At 36.1% G+C, this 18,342-nt stretch overlaps 1 protein-coding gene across 6 annotated transcripts in view; it reads right to left on the bottom strand.

Moving 5' to 3' along the window:
• UGGT2 (UDP-glucose glycoprotein glucosyltransferase 2) overlaps positions 1-18,342 on the bottom strand; it is a 79,939-nt gene that overhangs the window by 4,747 nt on the left and 56,850 nt on the right. For 4 of the 6 annotated variants that reach the window (XM_069008283.1, XM_069008293.1, XM_069008302.1 and 1 more), the window contains 11 exons: positions 17,502-17,581; positions 15,977-16,166; positions 14,959-15,117; positions 13,739-13,824; positions 9,439-9,523; positions 7,926-8,011; positions 4,634-4,732; positions 3,367-3,451; positions 2,786-2,968; positions 1,368-1,528; positions 981-1,095 (listed from right to left, as the gene is read on the bottom strand). In XM_069008283.1, the coding sequence (XP_068864384.1) occupies positions 981-1,095; positions 1,368-1,528; positions 2,786-2,968; positions 3,367-3,451; positions 4,634-4,732; positions 7,926-8,011; positions 9,439-9,523; positions 13,739-13,824; positions 14,959-15,117; positions 15,977-16,166; positions 17,502-17,581 (1,329 nt within the window). Of the gene's footprint in view, positions 1-980; positions 1,096-1,367; positions 1,529-2,785; positions 2,969-3,366; positions 3,468-4,633; positions 4,733-7,925; positions 8,012-9,438; positions 9,524-13,738; positions 13,825-14,958; positions 15,118-15,976; positions 16,167-17,501; positions 17,582-18,342 lie in introns of those variants that run through there. The other 2 variants (XM_069008311.1, XM_069008319.1) reach the window with 2 other exon arrangements.

Here is an 18,342-nt window from a genome sequence, read left to right as displayed (position 1 = left end):
CCAGCATTATGGTGGAAACCCTGTAACCTCTGAATCTTAAAAGGTCTTTCTGAAAGGCATGTGGGTAAGACTGTGTGTGGAGAACACACAGCTCTATCACATCAGGACTCTGCGTGGGTGATCATGGCCAGTAATCCATTCTGTTGTCCACAAAGAGGGGAACTCTGTTGCTGTTAAATCAGCCCTTTGCCCTCAACAGGCAGCTAAAGGCTGCTCCAGCTCCAGGTGTCCAGTCTAGTTTGAGTTTTTAGTGTGGTTGTATTTCCACTTTTCTTTGTCCAGTATCATAAGAACTACTTTCAATTTTTACTTTCATTTCTGGGAAAAGAACCATGTGAGTAGCAATAATGTCCTTATGTAAGAGAAACTTGCTCGGAGAGCAAGGGTGTGGAAAAGCACTGAGAAATGTGGGCTTTGCTACTGTGAGATCCTGTTGCTGCTAGAGGCACGTAAACATCTTCTGTGCTTTAGTAATTCCACAAGGAAAACACCAAAAGTAGGGACAATTTCACTTCTGAAGTCTTCTGAAGTTCACTCAGAGACAAACTCCATGGTCCACCCCAGGGTGACCATGTACAGCCACCACCAGAGTGCATTTGCAGTTAGCTTACAAAGGAAAATTAAATTTATGTTAATGGAAAAAAAGAAGAAAAAGGAAACAAGCTCTTGCTAAACAAGAATATAATTACCATTATCAGAATAGAGTTATCAGAAAAACACAAATGCACACAGGACAACTACAAATAAAGGTGAAAAGTCTGGTATGTTGGGGTTTTTTCCTCATTTTTAAAATTAAAAATAATCATCAGTGTTCAGTTTTCAGAACTGTGCTCACATGCACACCTGAAAATGGGCTAAAACAGCAGTAAATGGCAAATAGTTTTGGAATTATATAACATTTATGTTGAGATACAAGATACTCCATGCATATTGAGAAAGACAAAGAGAATAGACCCAAAAATGCTTAAAGCCATATATACCTGATCTAGATTTGACAGACTGTTTGGATCTTGACTAAGAGCCTGGTACTGGCCCCGAAGCCTGTCTCCAGCTGCAATCTTCCTGAACTTCTTCAGATCCACAACATACAAGGCACTAAAAGGATTAAAAAAACCCCACTAAGATCTCTTCACCTTCTTTTTGATAACAGTAATAAAAGTAACAAGGAAGTAAAACATGTTCCCATCCTGAAGGGATATTTTTCTTTATTAAGTGGCTGCAGCTACCAGAAGATAGTGAAATCAATGTCATCAGAATTCCTGCTTTTTTCATCTCTTACTGAGAATGGCTCTTGAATGCCTCAGTGATCAACACCAACATCCAGCTTTTATTCAAATGCACAAGAAGTGTGTAAGGGGTGATCCTACCTGATATGGTATTTCCTTTTCCCAAGGTGTGATGCCCAGTATCCCGATTTCCAGAAGCGGTAGCCATCCATCTCTCTGCGGCTGTCACAGAAAGGAGTGTATCCATAGGGAGCTCCATTGAGGTCTAGGTCTCTGAGTTCTTTCAGGTCACTTCTCACAATCTAAGTAAGAAGATGTTTATTTTTATAATTTAATACTGTTTCCAAGGTATGCATATGAGGGTAGGTATTGCAGCAGGCTTCACAAAGTTTAATTTAAAAAAACCCCAGAGACACTACAACAGTGGGGTATAGATAAAGTATTCCAATGGGAGATATTTACTAAATTATTCTTCAAGAAAAAAAAAAAACGTTTACTATATTATTAACAGTGGTCACCTGTGCAACACATTTATTAAGCAAATTAAATTAAACTGGCAATATATTTTTAATTCATAGACCAGTGTTGCTGGTTGCCCAACATTAAATTCCTTAATTAAGAAACATAACTTTAGAAAACTCCCAGTCATGTCCCTTCTAAAGACTCCTTCCTATGTGTTACCCAACTTGGGCACTCCAAAATGATTGCATCATTTGAAAAATCCTTTTATCTAATGGTGAAGTATTTTCAAAAAGAGGTTATAATGACATTTTACAAATGCCCCTTATTTGCTAATCAACCCTTCTTCCATCAAACCCCACTTACCTAATTCATCAGTGGTAAAAAAGAGTTTTAGCTATTTGGGAGCATAGAGAAGTCATTACAGTAGTTAGGACAGACAACCAGTGTTCCCAGGCAGTGTATCCAGATGAAATTGCAGAAAGTTGCAGTCTGAATTGCTACACCTAAATTTCATTTATTCTCAAGCTTTGGAAAAGGACCAAAATACATTAGAATTTGTCCCAATGTTTTTAATAACCTTGTGATAAACTCTTCAATGTCTCATCTGAGACAGCACTTTGCCTTTCAGTATATTTTACAATATTCATCCCTGAATGAAGGACTGCATACAAATTTAAAATAGAGACAGAATTAATCTTGAAGAATTCCAGCCATCTAGAAGTTATTCAAAAGGTCAAAATCACCTCAGACTCTGGCCATAGTGCAGAATTCCTCTCACAATCAACCCAGAGATGGAATCACTCCAATATGCTTACAGTGAAATGCACCTTTAAGATCACACACATCTATCCAAGTGCCTTTCTCTCTCCACAGACAATTTAGGACAACTCAGTGTAGTGAAATTCTTAATGCCCACATGACTGAAGACAAGTGAAATTCTTGCATTTACATTCTGCAACACCACTGGTTCTGTTTGGACAACTGCAACAGTCTTACGAGACCAACAGCTGAATAAAATGGCCACAGAGAATGAAACTGGATCAATTTAAGCCCAAATTAATTCCTCATACAGTTAATATACCATTATTTTTTCTTACCTGGTCGGCATCAACAAATATTATTTTATCCACAGCCAAAGGGAAAAGAACATCCAAGAAAAGAATTTTGTAGCCCCAGATAATTCTTTGTTTTTCTGTCTGTTGATAAAGCCAGCGGGGCCACTTGTACTGTACCAACTCATACTTGAACCCGTATTTTTTAGCCATGTGAGGAATTACATCCTAGAAGAAGAACAAAAAACTATCAGGTGCACATATATGAGACACACAAGGACTCAAAAAGAAAAGAAGTGAATGTTACAGGGCAGCTGTGTTGGCCTTACTGACTGGACAATTTATTATTTTAAAATGTTCCCTCAGTTTTAGCAGTATCCTCAACTACACCAATAGAGAAAGAATTTCATCAGAAGAGAATAAATTATTATAATTTATCACTGGGCTTTGAGTTCCAGAAGAGGAGAACCTTATACCTAACGCTTTTAAAACTATTGGTATTTAATAGATTCAAGGATCATTTTCCACTGTGAAAATATAATTTGAATTATATAATTAGTCAATTGTAATTTAAAAAATATTACTTAAATTTTTAAAGGAAAAAAAGAGGAAGACTCTTCTCCTACCTTAAATGTTGGGGAGAGATAGTTTTTCAGAAACCAAAATTTAACTGGTGTTTTTGTATGACGTAGGACAGAAAGCATCATAATTCTGTGGAAACATAAGTCTACAATAAACAAACAAATACACACAGGTCATTAAATTTCAACTTCACTTAGAAAGTACTAAAACCCACTAAGTATAAATTTCTTTAACCCAGTTTAAGTAGAAATTTCTACCTATTTCTAATTAAAAGCTTTAAAGAGCACGTGTTCAAGGGCACTTTGAGATGGCCTTATTTGATCCAGATTGGCTAAGCAATAGTAGAAAGAACAATTTCAAAAGTGGATCTATTAACATGTTTTATTCTAAGAGAGGTGCCAGACAAAATTAGAATAATGGTTAGTACCTTATATTAACTTGGCTACTGAAATAGTCTGAAATTATTTTAGAATATATTGGTTGAGTTTAATAGGTTGCTGAAAATAAAAACACAGCGTATAAGTCAGATCCTGTTCAGAAAATCCTTAGTAAGAATTACACTAAGAATTACTATTTTGGGTTCAATTACTTTTCACTATCATGGCCTTTGTTTGGTGCAACCAGAGAGATAAGCAATGTCTTAAACCTCACAAGAGGTCAAGTCTGACTTAAAAATCAAGATATAATGAACTCAAAAATAAGACAAAGCAGCAGGTACGATGTTTTAAGATCCCTTTTTCTCCTTTCGAGTAAATGTGTCTTTCCCTTTATGAAGGTGGTTGAAGGAAAGAAACACAATGCTCAAAGTTCAGATGACTCAGCAGTCAAATCACTGAACGTGTGCTCAGATCATAAAAGTAACAGAGATGGTTGTGAACAGATTAGGCAACAATGTAAAGGATTCCCTAAAAGCAATCACTGCTCATTGAAAGAACCCTGAGATCAGTAAGGCCGTATGTGCAGGTAGTAAATCCACAGTTTGGACTAAACACAAATAGATACAACTCTAATGAAGCCACTTCTGGTTTGTCTTTATACAGAGAGGCCGAACTTCATCTTTTATGTTTGGACTTCACACATGAAAGACATTTTCTGTCTTCAAAGAATAACGGTATTTTTGAACATCTGTATGTTGAATCACTTTGTTCTTCAAGATTAATTTAGTCCACACTGTATACAACTTTCCTATGCTTTGAAAATTTACCACTCAGATGTTGTTTAAAAAGTCAGTTTCTTTAGACTGCTTAGTTTTACTAAGAAAATTTATAGTATTGCTACGAAATTCTTGTTTCCCTTTTAACCTTTCCTTACCTTAAAAAACGTTCATATAAATGGCCTGAAGCAACAGAAAATATGTTAAGAATATCACTTTTCTTTTCCTTGTCATCTGTTGGAATTTCTTCTGAAAATCTAAGAATTATTATAAATAATTATATAAAGTAAACATTCAGCATAAAAAAAATCCTACTAAATTACCATTAAGTTCATAGGGAATCAGAAATAAGAAAATACACAAAAGAAATACACATTCTACAGTAAACAAATACACTTACATTCTACTTCCACTGCACATGCTTATGATACCAAAATCTTTTGGGAGCAACACATCATACCCAGTCACTCAGGACAAACAATGGCACTACAGCAGTCTCCAATATTTTCATTCAAACAAAACCCAAATTTGACAAGAATTCCACATTTTATCAAAGTAAAAAAAAAAAAAAAAAATCAAACCGGAAATGCACATAGACAGAATATTTGTAAAACTGGTAATTTTTAAAACTGGACACAGTTGTTTTCCAAGTTGTTTCACCCACATGCATTCTACATCCACATGCATTCTACAGTAGAACAACCAATGCATATTCTGGAAGTGAAGGAGATCTGCACAGCCCCATAAATGGTTAAACTGACTATATCCTCTAAGACTGAGCATAAGAAAAAGATGGCCACATGAGGCCAAATCACTTATTTAGCCCAGGGCTGTCCCAACAGCAAATGACAAGGCTGAGGAGTTGTAGCCTTTTCCAGAATACTCTCATAACATTCAGTGGTCTCTGGTAATGGGATTTCCCAAGTGTTTCTTGTAACACTTGCAGAATTCTTCTTCAAATTAATCCAATTCCTCTCCCTATAAGAGGTATGTTGTACAGAGGTTTCTGTTTCCACTGCACAGCATTCTTTGCTAGTTTTGAACACCAAAGTCTACCAGGACTGGTTTTTAATCTGCCTTCCAGCACACAGAGCCAGGAGGAGATGGTGGCTGCAGTCTCCCTCCGGCACTGCTTTACACATCTCAGAACTGCACAGCCAGACTGGCTACAGTATGGTTTCATACTGTTGGAAATTCACCTCAATAGTAATTTTTGTGAAGTGAGTCATTCCTCACACACTTAGATTGCATGAGTCACTCCTATTACTTTTTCTTCTGGTTATATCCCTTTTAAAAGTATCCTTTAGAAAGTGTAAAAATAAGTATCCTCATAATCTTTAAGAGCAAATGAGACAAGTCTCAGATGTCCAATGTATTCAAAAGAATTCAGATCACTCCACTAATACAAAGCTGAAACCTCAGAAATAGCTGAGGCTGCAATGTGTTTAAGTGGTGTGAATAATCTTTTGAGACACCCACGCTCTTTTCACTCAGGCATGGTGAAAGAGAGAGATATCAGTGGAGTGGCATTGTCTGCATGGTGTGGCATCTTCAAAGAAGACAGACAACCTCTCAACAAGCACTGAACTCTCACAGGCTGAACAGACTGCAGTTCCCAGGTCCAAGCAGTCTGTCTCCTTTCTTCCTGACTTTTTGTCTCACGTCTTATATTTAATGATAGCAGGACTGAAAGAATGTCAAGCTTTTTATAATGCAGCCATCACACGTGAACAAAGAAAATCAGGGTTTGATGCAAGGATCTTGAACATATTGATTCTGCAAAGCTTTACAGAAAGCAGAAATCTCCCAAAGCTGCTGGGTTGACCTATAAGGTCATGTGGGAAAAGCAGTCAGTCAGAGAAGGGCAGCTCAGTTTTGAAAATGCTTGGGAAACGTGGTGTGCACAACTCCCATGTTAGAGCACACGTAGGGCTCCTGTAGTGAACAATGTGCTGGTGGATATTGTTCTCATTCTGGGATAACAAAAAGGAAGGGTATTTGACAAGGTCCTAGATGGCAACAGTCTGACAGTCAGCCTCAAATCTTGCCTTTGAGCCACAACCTTGAATCACTGGGAAGAGCAAATAAACTTCACTGGGTGAGTGGCTTCCTTGGCCCAGCCAAGCTCAGAGCCTGATGAATGCCACTGTGTAAAAGGCAAGACCTGGAAGATTGAGAGATCTCTGGCCTTGTAACCTTCTTAGAGGGAGATAAGATTTTGATCACTGCACATACATCCTTTGATGCAGCCAAATAGAGGTGGGAAGCTTGAAGTCAATGAAAATCAACTAACCATTCTCCAAAGGAGGCACCTTTGTGCAGCAATGTGGGCCCGTAGCAAGAGATTTTTGAGAGCTGTAGCATAGTTGTCTGGGAGGGCTTCTGAATCTAGTCAATATGAGTACAAACTGTCAGTGGGGAAATTTAGGTTAGCTATTAGGAAGAAATTCTTTACTGCAGGGGAGGTTAGACACTGGAACAGGTTGCCCTGGGAGGTTGTGGCTGCCCCATCTCTGGCAGTGTTCAAGGCCAGGCTGACGGGGCTCTGGGCAACCTGGTCTAGCGGAAGATGATCCTGCTCATGGTGGGCAGGTTTGAGACTGGATGATCTTTAAGGGCCCTCCCAACCCTTAACATTCTGTGATTCTATCATATTGTAACAGTAAAATCATCTGTAGATAAATGGAGATAAACATAAAATCAGCAACAGACTCTCAATATAATCCTAAGTCTGTAGGTACTTGTGGTACGAGAGGCCTTATCATGAGATATTTTAAAGCTAGAACAGAACTCAGTCCTGGATCTACCAAGAGATGTGTGTGTACAGGACTGACTACTAGATAAAGTAGAACTGCTATGCCTTTTCTTCATTTTCTTTAGCAGTCTGTGACATAACCATTGCCGAAAGCCACTGAAAACTGAAGAAAACCGAAGAAAACCTTTTTTGAGTCTTGTTCAAAATGGCAAATTAGAAATATTATGAAGTTATTAGCCTGAAATGTAACACTTGAGATGCTTATTACAGTTACTTAAGAACTTGAACCTTAAAGTAAAAGGTAAAAACACTATTTGAGATTTCATAAATTATGACTAGTAGCAGACAAGCAGCATTAGCCTGCTTTTTGATGTTCAGTTTGATACATCTGAGTATGACATAACTGGCTGAGAGTTTCACATTGAGACTGATTCCCTGCCACAGCAAAATGAAAAATAACAGCCAAAGGATAAAATGAGGAGGAACTGGAAGTACAAAGGAGGGATTAAGAAGGGGATAAAAATGGAGATGTACAAGACATTACAGCTTATCTTTCTCCCTTTTTATTTACATAATAAATCCCTTGGAGAGTCTTTTTATACATTTGTATCACTATCAAGTAAGAAAATTTACTTGCTATGAGTAATAATAAACATGTCCTGGAACAGTTGAATTAGAGGCAAATTATGCATTACCTTGTAACTGATTCCATATTTCCTTTTTTTTCTGTTGTTCCATCTGTAAGAAGCTCTTCATTCACTTTATCAGGCTTTTTCTGTACCTAGTCAGTAAAATAAATGCATTTGTGCAACTTGGGAAGGTAGTTGATAGTAATTACTACTTGCACTGTGATATCTAACTGCGCTGTAGTAACTGGCTAGAGCCACTAACTGTGGTGATTAATAAATCAGTCAGCATGTTCAATCCCTCTGTACATCTCTATGCTAACAGTAACTACAAGTGTGGCGAATTTTGTCTCATTTTCCTCCCTCATGAGTTTGTCATCCAGCCATTAGCTAGCAGAAGTGTAGCACCTCATAGAGGAACTTACCTGAAAGGAAATTGTCATTCTCATAAGCCCTTCACAAGGAGAAAGTGACAAATTTGTCACTGAAACATAAGCTCTCCCATCCAGCTTAAGCAATTTCTGCTGTCTTACCCCGATGCTTATAAAGGCTCAAGATTAATTTCATTTACCACCTCAATTTCCTTGATTAAAAGAAATCTAATTACTTTTGAGAACCAAACAGCTTCTTATGCCCTGAATGTCTGAACATACTCGATTCTAATCATATTAATTTCACATGTTTATACTGTCAAGCTAACACAGATTTCTGTTGACACTAAATCATGAGTCTTTTTAGCCAACGCTCCTGAAGCCCCATCCTACAGCTCACTGAAGTGTTTCTAGAGTTCAACTGAATGGCAGAGCTTACATATTCTAGTTATAAACCTAATACGTACCACCTTTCACATAGAATAATATTCCTATTTTGGCTCAAAATAGGGAAATTAGGCACCCTTTTACTCATTCTCTGTGGTTTAAAGGCAGGCTCATCATGCTCCAGAGTTTTACACATTTTCTCTCGGTTCTGGAAACTTTTACAGGACTGGGGAAGAGACTCATATCTGGTGTTTTAAAATATTTACAAAATACTGGAAAATATATAGTATTATGAGAATCTTTCTCCTCAATATAAGTGGTGCTTAATTAGATGTTTTTGATACATCTAATGAGAGTAATGGATTTTCATTTACAAAAATTTGGCAGCTTAGGGTAAAATTCAACACACCTAATTTTGACTTCTACTCTGGTATCTGGACTTTGTGTAAAATCTCTCCTAGGTCGCTGGAGAGAAATGGATGTCTCAAGAGGTCATTCTCTTGGTTTAAATCCATGTATGAGCTGGGATGAGCCGTCCTTTGGACTCTCTCCTGGTAAGCAGAGAGAATTTAAGTCACCAAGACTACACACTTGGGCACCTTGAGCTAGATGAAATGTTATCTATGTTTAACAGCTATTTAACAGATATCCCACACAATTAGTATAACCTGATTGGATCACATTAACTAGATTAATTTGCACATCCTTCTCTTTAATTATATAAAATCTAAATTATATATTTCAGTATACATATTTCAATTAAATATAGCCCGAGACACATAAGCAAAAGTCGTATTTCACATATGGAAGCACTGCATACATACTTGAACTTTGATGATTTTGCTTCTGAAGTTGTTTAATACCACAATAACATCTGTCAGGTCAGCTACGGAATCTGTTCCTTCATGGCTGTGAGGAGAAAAAACCCCATGCAAATGTACTGTCTCATTAAAATAGACATTGTTACTTGGGTTTAATCAGAGAATAAGGTTTAGAATTGCTGATATCTATAGAAAAAAAAATTACATTACTTGCACCTAATTATACTGTAACTTCAAAAACTTTCTGAGTTTTATTCATCACTGGACATTAACCACAGTGGTAGCCCTTACTTTTTAGTTTGAATTTTCACAGGAAATTTACCAATCAATGAAAAAATGCAGTAACTTAGAGCCAAACATACTATCATGTATTATAGAGATACATATTACATTCAACTATTAAACAACAATTTATTTTTCAAATATGGAAAACATCTTAAAAATTGCTATGTGATGGAATTAAATGTACTTTAAAAATAGAGATCTGCTTAAAAAAGTATAGGGAAAGCTTCATCACAGTACTGAGATATTTAAGACTGGCTTTCAACTGGCAGGCTTTGGAAACTGTACCCCTGAAGACAAGGCAGTGCAAGCACCACACGAATCTCTGCCTTACTGATCGTCAGTTTAAAGCCATTCAGGTGTCTCCAAACTGTACTGCAGTCCACAGAGTAGCTAATATGAAAAATGTTACTGTCCCTGTTGTTGTTACTGTGATACAGTATAATAGCAACATAATTTTCAAATTTTCTAGCTTTTACACATCAACAGCCCATGTATTGCCCCTTCAATCCCTTAGGTCTTTTATCAGCATTATGTGGGTATCAGTATTATTATTCCTCTTGCTAAAGCTACCCATACAAAAAATGGGTTTAAGAAAGTAATCTGCAACCCCTTAGGCTTCATTTTTTTTCCCCTAGAAAACAGAAATATTTAAGACTGGTTTCAGTGTGTATCATACCACTTACCTAAACATTGCAGGATTTCACACACTCACCTGAATTTTTTATTTAATAAATTTTTTGTAAAATGTGCCTGTAATCACTAAGTCTCATAGAGATGGCCTATCCTTGCACAAAACAATGTTTAGGATTATCTGAACTTTTCTACTCTCTGTTATAGTTTTACTTTCACACTTTTAAAATATCATACATATGCACACCCAGCCAACTACAGTCTTTTTATCACAGGGATGTACAGTGCTCAGATTTGAATTCCATTTTAAATAAAGCGTGTCACTAAGAAGTTCTAAAATGGTAAAATCAGCTCCAAACACAAACTGCTGATAGTAGCAGCCAGCCTGCTGTTCCCATTTTTGCCCCCAGTGTTTACACAACCAAAATTTTCACTGTTATTCACTCAGTTACCTCAAAATCCCTATGCTATGAATTTTGCAGGTAGGTAAAGAGGATTCTGCTGATAAAGAGGATTTTCCAAAGTCTTTACAATATTCTCAGTGTTTGGTTTGGATGTAAATTCAACAACGTTGCTTTGTCTCCCTAAATCTCCTTCATGGATGCCTCCCTGTGGGCTGCATCTTTACTGAGAGCCAACTGTTTTACTCTGTGCAGAACTCAGTTTGATGAATTTCTGTCCTACTATGAAAAACCTTTTTAAACCCAAGCAAAACATCTTGCACACTGACAGCACCATTACATATGTAATAATAGCTACCTTATTGTTATGTAATTGTTGTCAAAAGCTAAATGTGTCTAGCAGACTGTTTATGTCACAACTTTAACATCTTTCAAAACAATTTTAATACAAATACAAGTAAGTGCCAGTATAATAGAAATTGTAATTTTCCATATGGGGAACAAAAGAATTTGGGTTCAACAAATGGAGATCTTTTAAAACCTCAAGTCCAAGAAACAAACACACAACTCCCTGCCCAAATTATAAAATACAGAACTTTCAGCTAAGCAGTCTGCATGACATCAAAATATAATAAATTATATCTACCTGCCTTTTTACAAAATAAAATATTCATCAGGATTTTATGTATATCTTTAACTATAAATTATTTTCTGCAATCTTATCTTGCAGTACCTACTTGTTTTCCTACCAACATCAAAGTTCCAACAATAAGCAGCGCTCAGATTACTGCTGAGTATAACAATTTTCATTTTCCTAATAGTCATAGTAATTTATTACTAAAAAATTGATTTAAAAGCATGACTGCATCAAAATAATGACCCTTGTTAGAAGCAGTCTTCAAGAAGAGGCAGTTTACTTCAAATGTTGTGTATTTACATAAAGTAAAAATAAATTACTTGCAACTACAAGAGAAGCAAATAAGGTAAGTACTGCGATGCAGAACATGCTGTAACTTCAAAGTCCTGTATTTCTCCCAAAATCCTATTTATAAGTAGAGGACTGTGCCTCAAAGAAAACAGGTTCATCTCACAGTTCAACAGGAGAGGGTATGACTCATATATAAGGATGGAGAATATACTGCAATACCTCTTGGCAAAATTCCATCCTATCAAACAGTTGCCTGAGCTCTTGATAGCAACTTCATACGATTAATGCTGTAAAAGAAATATCAAAGACCCTGATGCAGCCCCCTAAACATACTTTTCCTGTTGTACTTTAAGTCTACAGCTTGTAATAATGAAATGAAGTAAATTGTATTGTTTAGATTCCTCATGAGGTATTAGTTTTTCTGACTTAGAGCTGAGTTCAATTAAGCCTGTTTGTGTTACATAGGGAAAATGGGCAAAACCCCAGTAGATCATTTAAATTTCCTTTGATCCAGCCTAGAATGTAGACTGATTTTGTTTCATTTTTTTCATTATTTAACTCAACTACACCTCATTACATTCTTTTTTAAAACCATGCTATCTTACATAAATCACTTTATATTTCTTAAGAATTAAATGCTAAATTAGACAAATGGTACAGCTACAGTTATCAGAGATTAGGTGAACTTCTTAGGGTAAGGACTATGTTCTTCTGCTTTTTCAACAGATTGTAAGTGATTTATGGAAAAAAAGAAATTGAAAATTGCAAACAAATAGAATGAATCTAACATCCCATTAACATTTCTCCCTGTAACACTGATATTAATGTATTAACTAAATGTTCAAAACCACAAAGAGGTTCATCATCAAGTTTTTTACTTTTTAATAGCAGCTGATGAATAACAACATATAGAACTATGTATTCCAGGGCTTCAAGTAATAATAAACATTTTGTAAGAAATAGACCTATTTCAAGCCACACAATTACTTTGAGGGGGAAAAGAGATAACAGGAAAAAGGAAAAAAAAAGGAAGAACTAAAGCTGAAATTAAATAAGCAATACTGGTCCTCTAGAAGGGATTAGATCTAAAGCTTCAAGAGAAAGCTCTCATATGTTACAGATCTATGCTGTTACATAAAACATGGAGAAAAGGTGATTCTTCTAAGGAACAGTTGGAATGATGGTGAGCTTATATATTCCTTTAAATGAAAATCAACCATGGAAATCACACATCTAGAAGCCATAGAGATGTCAAATAAATGCCAGTTATGGGAGTACAACTTCTCTTCCATGTACAGAGGTTTCTCCCAAGAGAGGAAAATGTGGCACAGTAAACATGCAGCCAGGGTCTCAAAATGAGGGGTGCTTTTATATCCTAAGGTGGAGTTGTAACCACAGTGATTCTAAAATGACTTAGACAACTAAGAAACACTCAGAATTAATTGAAGAAAAAAGTCTGGAACTGAAATGAATATAATTCTCCTGTTAAAAAAAGATGCCACCTATAAATATACTGCATTCAGAGGCACCCTCAGGGCTGAAAAAAATTATGAGAGGGAAATTCATGGTACCTCCCCCAGCTGATCAAAATGTTTCTGGAGAGCAAAGCTCCACTAGACATACTCTTGAAATTACATGTTAAGTATGTTGGGAATGACAAAATACTAATCAACAAAACCATGAGTGATATTTCTACAGAATTTGGTGCAAGCAATTGTGTGATAATGCTAACCATGCATGGAACTGACAGGACAAGTGTCTGGTAGCTGTGTAACTGTTTAGTAAGAGACTTAGCTGGCATCTAGTCTAGCTGAGCAGCTTAGGTTTATTATGCATTAGCATACTGAAATACCTTCAAAAACACATGAAACCATCAAACAACAATATAGGAAATAAGGTATCCCTTAAACTTTAAATCACCTTTTGTATCTTATACTTTTTTTAATGCTATCTTTGCTTATTTTCCTTCAGTTGTCAGTTTCCTTCATTGTTATATCTTTTCAAAATATGCTGCACTTTCAGAATCATTTTTATTTCCAAATGATAGATTCATACTTACGAAAAAACCTGATAAATCTCTTCAGATCTTCCTTTACGCAATCTCAGTGTCCAAGCACCTGGATTTGCTTTCAGCTGAAAATACCCCTAAGTAAAAAAGACAGGCACTTCTTGTGGTTGCATTTCAGACTCAACCATCTACATATACAAAAATCAACTACCCAACATTTAAACTAGCCCCGAAAGAAGTGTGTCAAGTGATGCAACCAACTATCACCTTTCCTGTATGTCCATTTTAATACCTTCCAGTGCTCTGCTTATTTCTAGCTGAATTTGAGTTGGGTACAGAAACTCTACCAAGGACAGCAAGTAAGTGAGCAGCAAAGAAATAAATTATTGAACTGACCCTAAATTGAAAACCTTCTTTGAAACTCAAAATTTTTGTCTGGAACAACTTTCCAAGTCAACACAGTTCCTTCCTATTTTAGGAACAATGCAGACAGCTATTGCTATGTTAAAGTCAGACAGAGAAAGCTTTGAAATGTGAAGAATTGTTAGAAGTTTCATCAATGCCAAACATCAGCTACTGCTGAGGCCATATTCAGTACTTGTGCAAAGATCAAAGATTCACAATTTATTAAGCATTTCATTCCTTATGATACAGTATTTACAGAGAATAGAGAACAGCAGATAGGTAAGAGGTCTTATTCATCAAAATCCTTCCCTATCAAATTCCCTTAGCCAATAGAAAATAAATCGTTCACTTCAGAAGTCACATGGTCTTCTGCTCTACAGACTGCCAACATGAAAAATAATTACTCTGCATGATGAGAAGAATTCTCAGATGTGGGTATGTCCTACAGAGGCTCTAAGCACTTACCTGAGGCATCAAAAATAGGAGCCTTCTTTTGCCTGGATCATTGTGTAACAAAAAGGGTTATTTTAATCACAATGTGAATCATACCTTACATTTGTCAGGGAATCTCAGCCTGAATATAAAACTACCTTCTACCACCTACTAGAGGCAATTAGGCTATCAGTTTAGGCACTTCAGGCAAGAGTCTAAAATTAGGTTATATTCAAACCCATACTGGGTCACAGGAGAGGAGCAGGGGGAAAGCTCAGCAAACTGGAGATGAGCTCAGATCCAGGTTATGCCTGTTACTTTTAGCATTACTAAGCTTGCAACACAGAGAAATGGATTTAAAGAACAAGATGCTCATGAAGAAGTCTCACAAGAAGAGTGCAATTGTAATGACTATTCCTGTACGAAGTACTTACGAGGTTGGCCATCACAATAGTATCAACCATGACAGGATTCTTCTTTGTGCCCAGAGTGAACTGTAACCCCCGAGGAGGTTGTCCAGTTGTCACATCAAAGCAATGTCCTTCAAGCAATATATATTCCAGTTCATACTCTGCTATAACCGCCCCTTTTATCTATGGAAGGAACACTTCATCAATAAATTATGTCACATGACTATGTGGGAAAAGCAATATATTACAGTCACAAACATGTTGTGTGGGGTTTGCCTCAAGGTGACTTCCACAGTCAAAAAAACCCGAAGAAAGGTCCATCCAGCACGAACTTCACTCAATTATAAAACAGGTATCCAAGACAAAGAGGAAGGATCACTCTCTGGAGGTACCTCCCCTCCACTGACTGTTGAGGAAGCTGATGCACTTCTGCTTTGGTAAGGTAAATCCCAGCTTTACTTTCACAATACACTTTCCAAACGCTCAGCTTTGGTCAATCAAACACCCTCAGTATTTTGCATAAGCTTATTGACTCAAATAAATCTAATTACTTTGGAGATGAGGGATTAAAATGTAATAAAATGTAATTAAATAATAATTGAAAGAACTGTGAACTAAAAGAGGGTGACGTACATTTTAAACTACATTAATAAATAGTAATGAATTCCAGTTTATATGAGGATTTACCTAGGTTACAAGAACTAGGAAACACAAAGAATCCTTTAATTGCTTTACTTTTATCTGAAATGTAGTATTTCTCTAAACACAAAGCTCAATTTAGCAGGTAAATTGCTTTAACTTGTACTTTGCATTCTGATCTTCTTCTATTCCATTGCTTTAAGACTTGTCTTTTTTTGTTTTTTAAGAGAGAAAATGAAAAAAAGATGATGACAATAGAAATGGTAAAATATTGACTAAATAATCAATTACCAAAGAAAATATTCCAGAGAACAGACACAAGACAATCTCCCAACATTTCAACTTCCCTCTTGAAGTAGAAGGGGCAACACAAGTTTTACAGTGTTTGCAAACTATTACTTACTTCCTGCAAATGAATGTTATCAAGATCACAGGAACTGTTCACTGCTTCAACCAACCAGCTTTCAGGAGTGATCATGTTTAAGGTCAAAAGAGGTGATTCTGGCAATTCTAGGAATTTTGCTACAGGTTCAGAAGGAAGGTGCTTGTTGATCCCGTAAGTTAATTCTGGTTCCAGAACAAAACGATAGAAGCTGTTGAAAAAGAAGTGTGACAAACCCCCAGTTTTTATTGAAATACAAAGTTCAAACATGAAGCTCTTCTAAAATATTTCTAAATATGGTGAATATTTACCAAGTATGATGGTGTTGGAGGTAAAGTAGCTCACTATTCTTTTAGAATATCATCAAACAATCCCTACAGCATATCAAATGGGCTGGTAGACAAACACAGACCTATTCACTTTTGGTAATTTTGCTGTGGACATGCCTGTTTTCCATCAACACTCTAAAGGCTGTGAAAGTGAATACCCAAGAGGTGCATCTAGACATCTCAACTGTGAGCAGCCTTGAAATCCCAGAATCTGTATCACTGAACTAAGTAGAATAATCTCTATTGGATGGCTCCTGTCACTAGCAGCAGCAAAGACAGACCAGAGGAAAGGTAAAGTTTCTCTGTTCCTCTCCAGCTCTTACCCCATTTATTCCACATGTTAAAGTTCTCCCAAGGACAAGGAAAGAACCAGGCACTAAAACCTGAAAAAGTGCCCAGCTTCAAATGTAATCAATGATGATCACACAAGACACTCAGAAGACTGATGATTAAGACCCTCTTGTGGAATAGGAAATGTGAGTAATTCCTCTCAAAATGAATAAAAACTAAGGACCTCTGTTTTGTGGGCAAGTGATTAATTCTCCAACCCACTGGCTTAAGGACAGGCACTACCACCAGCCTCTCTCATAGGAAATTAGTAATACAGGTGTTAGGATTATAGGTAAAATACCTGCCAAGGAGATGGCTTGTGCTAAAGCATTTGTCTTAGAGGGAAAGGAACCCTCTCCAGGGAATTAATTTCAGTGTAAATGTTTATCACTGAATTAGCGAATCCTGTTTTTTTACACACAGATAAAAGAAACTTCGATTTATGGCAGATACATTCAGTCTATCATATTCTCAATGAAACATAATGACATCTCAAATGCAGACTGTACATTTATTCCGATGAATTTAATTCTTAAGAGTACTGAATCTGTAAAATTCATTACACAAACAGTGGGCAGTAAAGAAGCCCATTATTAGGAAGACAATCTCCCTCTGCAAGTTTTCACAGGCATAAGCAAATCTCCATTGATTTCTTTAAGGCCTGGTAATGAGAGGTGCATTTGATGGACTAGATCACTTCCCTGTGATACCATGCTTGACGCCTTCAAACAAGAACTTCTCTAAACAAGTGCAAACTGCTTAGGTAACATTCAATGAAAAATGAGTCAACAAAAAGAATCCAGAAACACAAAGCATGTTTACTTTGGAGAATATACAGCATTAAGGCTGTTTTTCAAACTAAGCATGAGAAGCTAAGAACTACTCACCTCTTCAGTGGCACTTCAGACAGCTTAGATTTGCAGTTCAAAAATAACCTGAGCTTCATATTGATAATGTCCCTGAGTACCTACAGAAAAAAAAAATGTAAAAAATGGTTCTTGGTAATCACCAAACTTTGAAAATAAGCCAAAGTTACCCTTGTGACATCCTGCCATTTCTCAAGTTTCAACAGAAATCTCAAAACATTTAAAAGATGTAAATATATTTGTATATTAAAGGATATTGTCAGAAACTCTAAATAAAGATATGACCTCTCCTAAAACTGCATGACTTAGCATATGATACTCTTGATAGTCAAAATACTAATGTCTTCTCCTACTGATGCAGTTTTTTAAAGAGCAGCTATCCCCATTTTCCAATGCTTGAGTAAATTAAATTATCACCCTCGTTACATTGTGATTTTAAAGCACTTGAAGGTCTCTAAGTACAACATACACCTTTTATTCAACAACCAATCTTAAAACGATTACTTTCAATCTTATTAAAATAGTTGTATATGGAAAATTGTTACATATAGTAAAGTTCACTATTTTAATATTACATAATAATTTTAAATGTCAACAATATATTAACAGTGTATTAAACCATTCAATTAACTTCAAAACATTTTGGTAAGTTAACATTTCTATTTTTTTTCTTTCAGTTTCTTCATCTGTTCATTTCTAAAACACTAATGTATAATATTAGGACAGTATTTTTTTCTTATTTTTGTGAGCAATCTGTTTTGCTTAAAGCTAACAAAGTTATTAATTTCTTTAAAGCACTCATAAAAACCTTTATCAAGTTACCATCATTTCTGTGGTTTCTGATACAAAGTGCTTATCTGAA

Source organism: Aphelocoma coerulescens, chromosome 1 (assembly GCF_041296385.1).
Source record: "Aphelocoma coerulescens isolate FSJ_1873_10779 chromosome 1, UR_Acoe_1.0, whole genome shotgun sequence".
Classification (NCBI taxonomy): domain Eukaryota; kingdom Metazoa; phylum Chordata; class Aves; order Passeriformes; family Corvidae; genus Aphelocoma; species Aphelocoma coerulescens.
The sequence above is the reverse complement of the archived record's forward strand: the minus strand, read 5'-3'. Positions and strand labels throughout refer to the sequence as shown.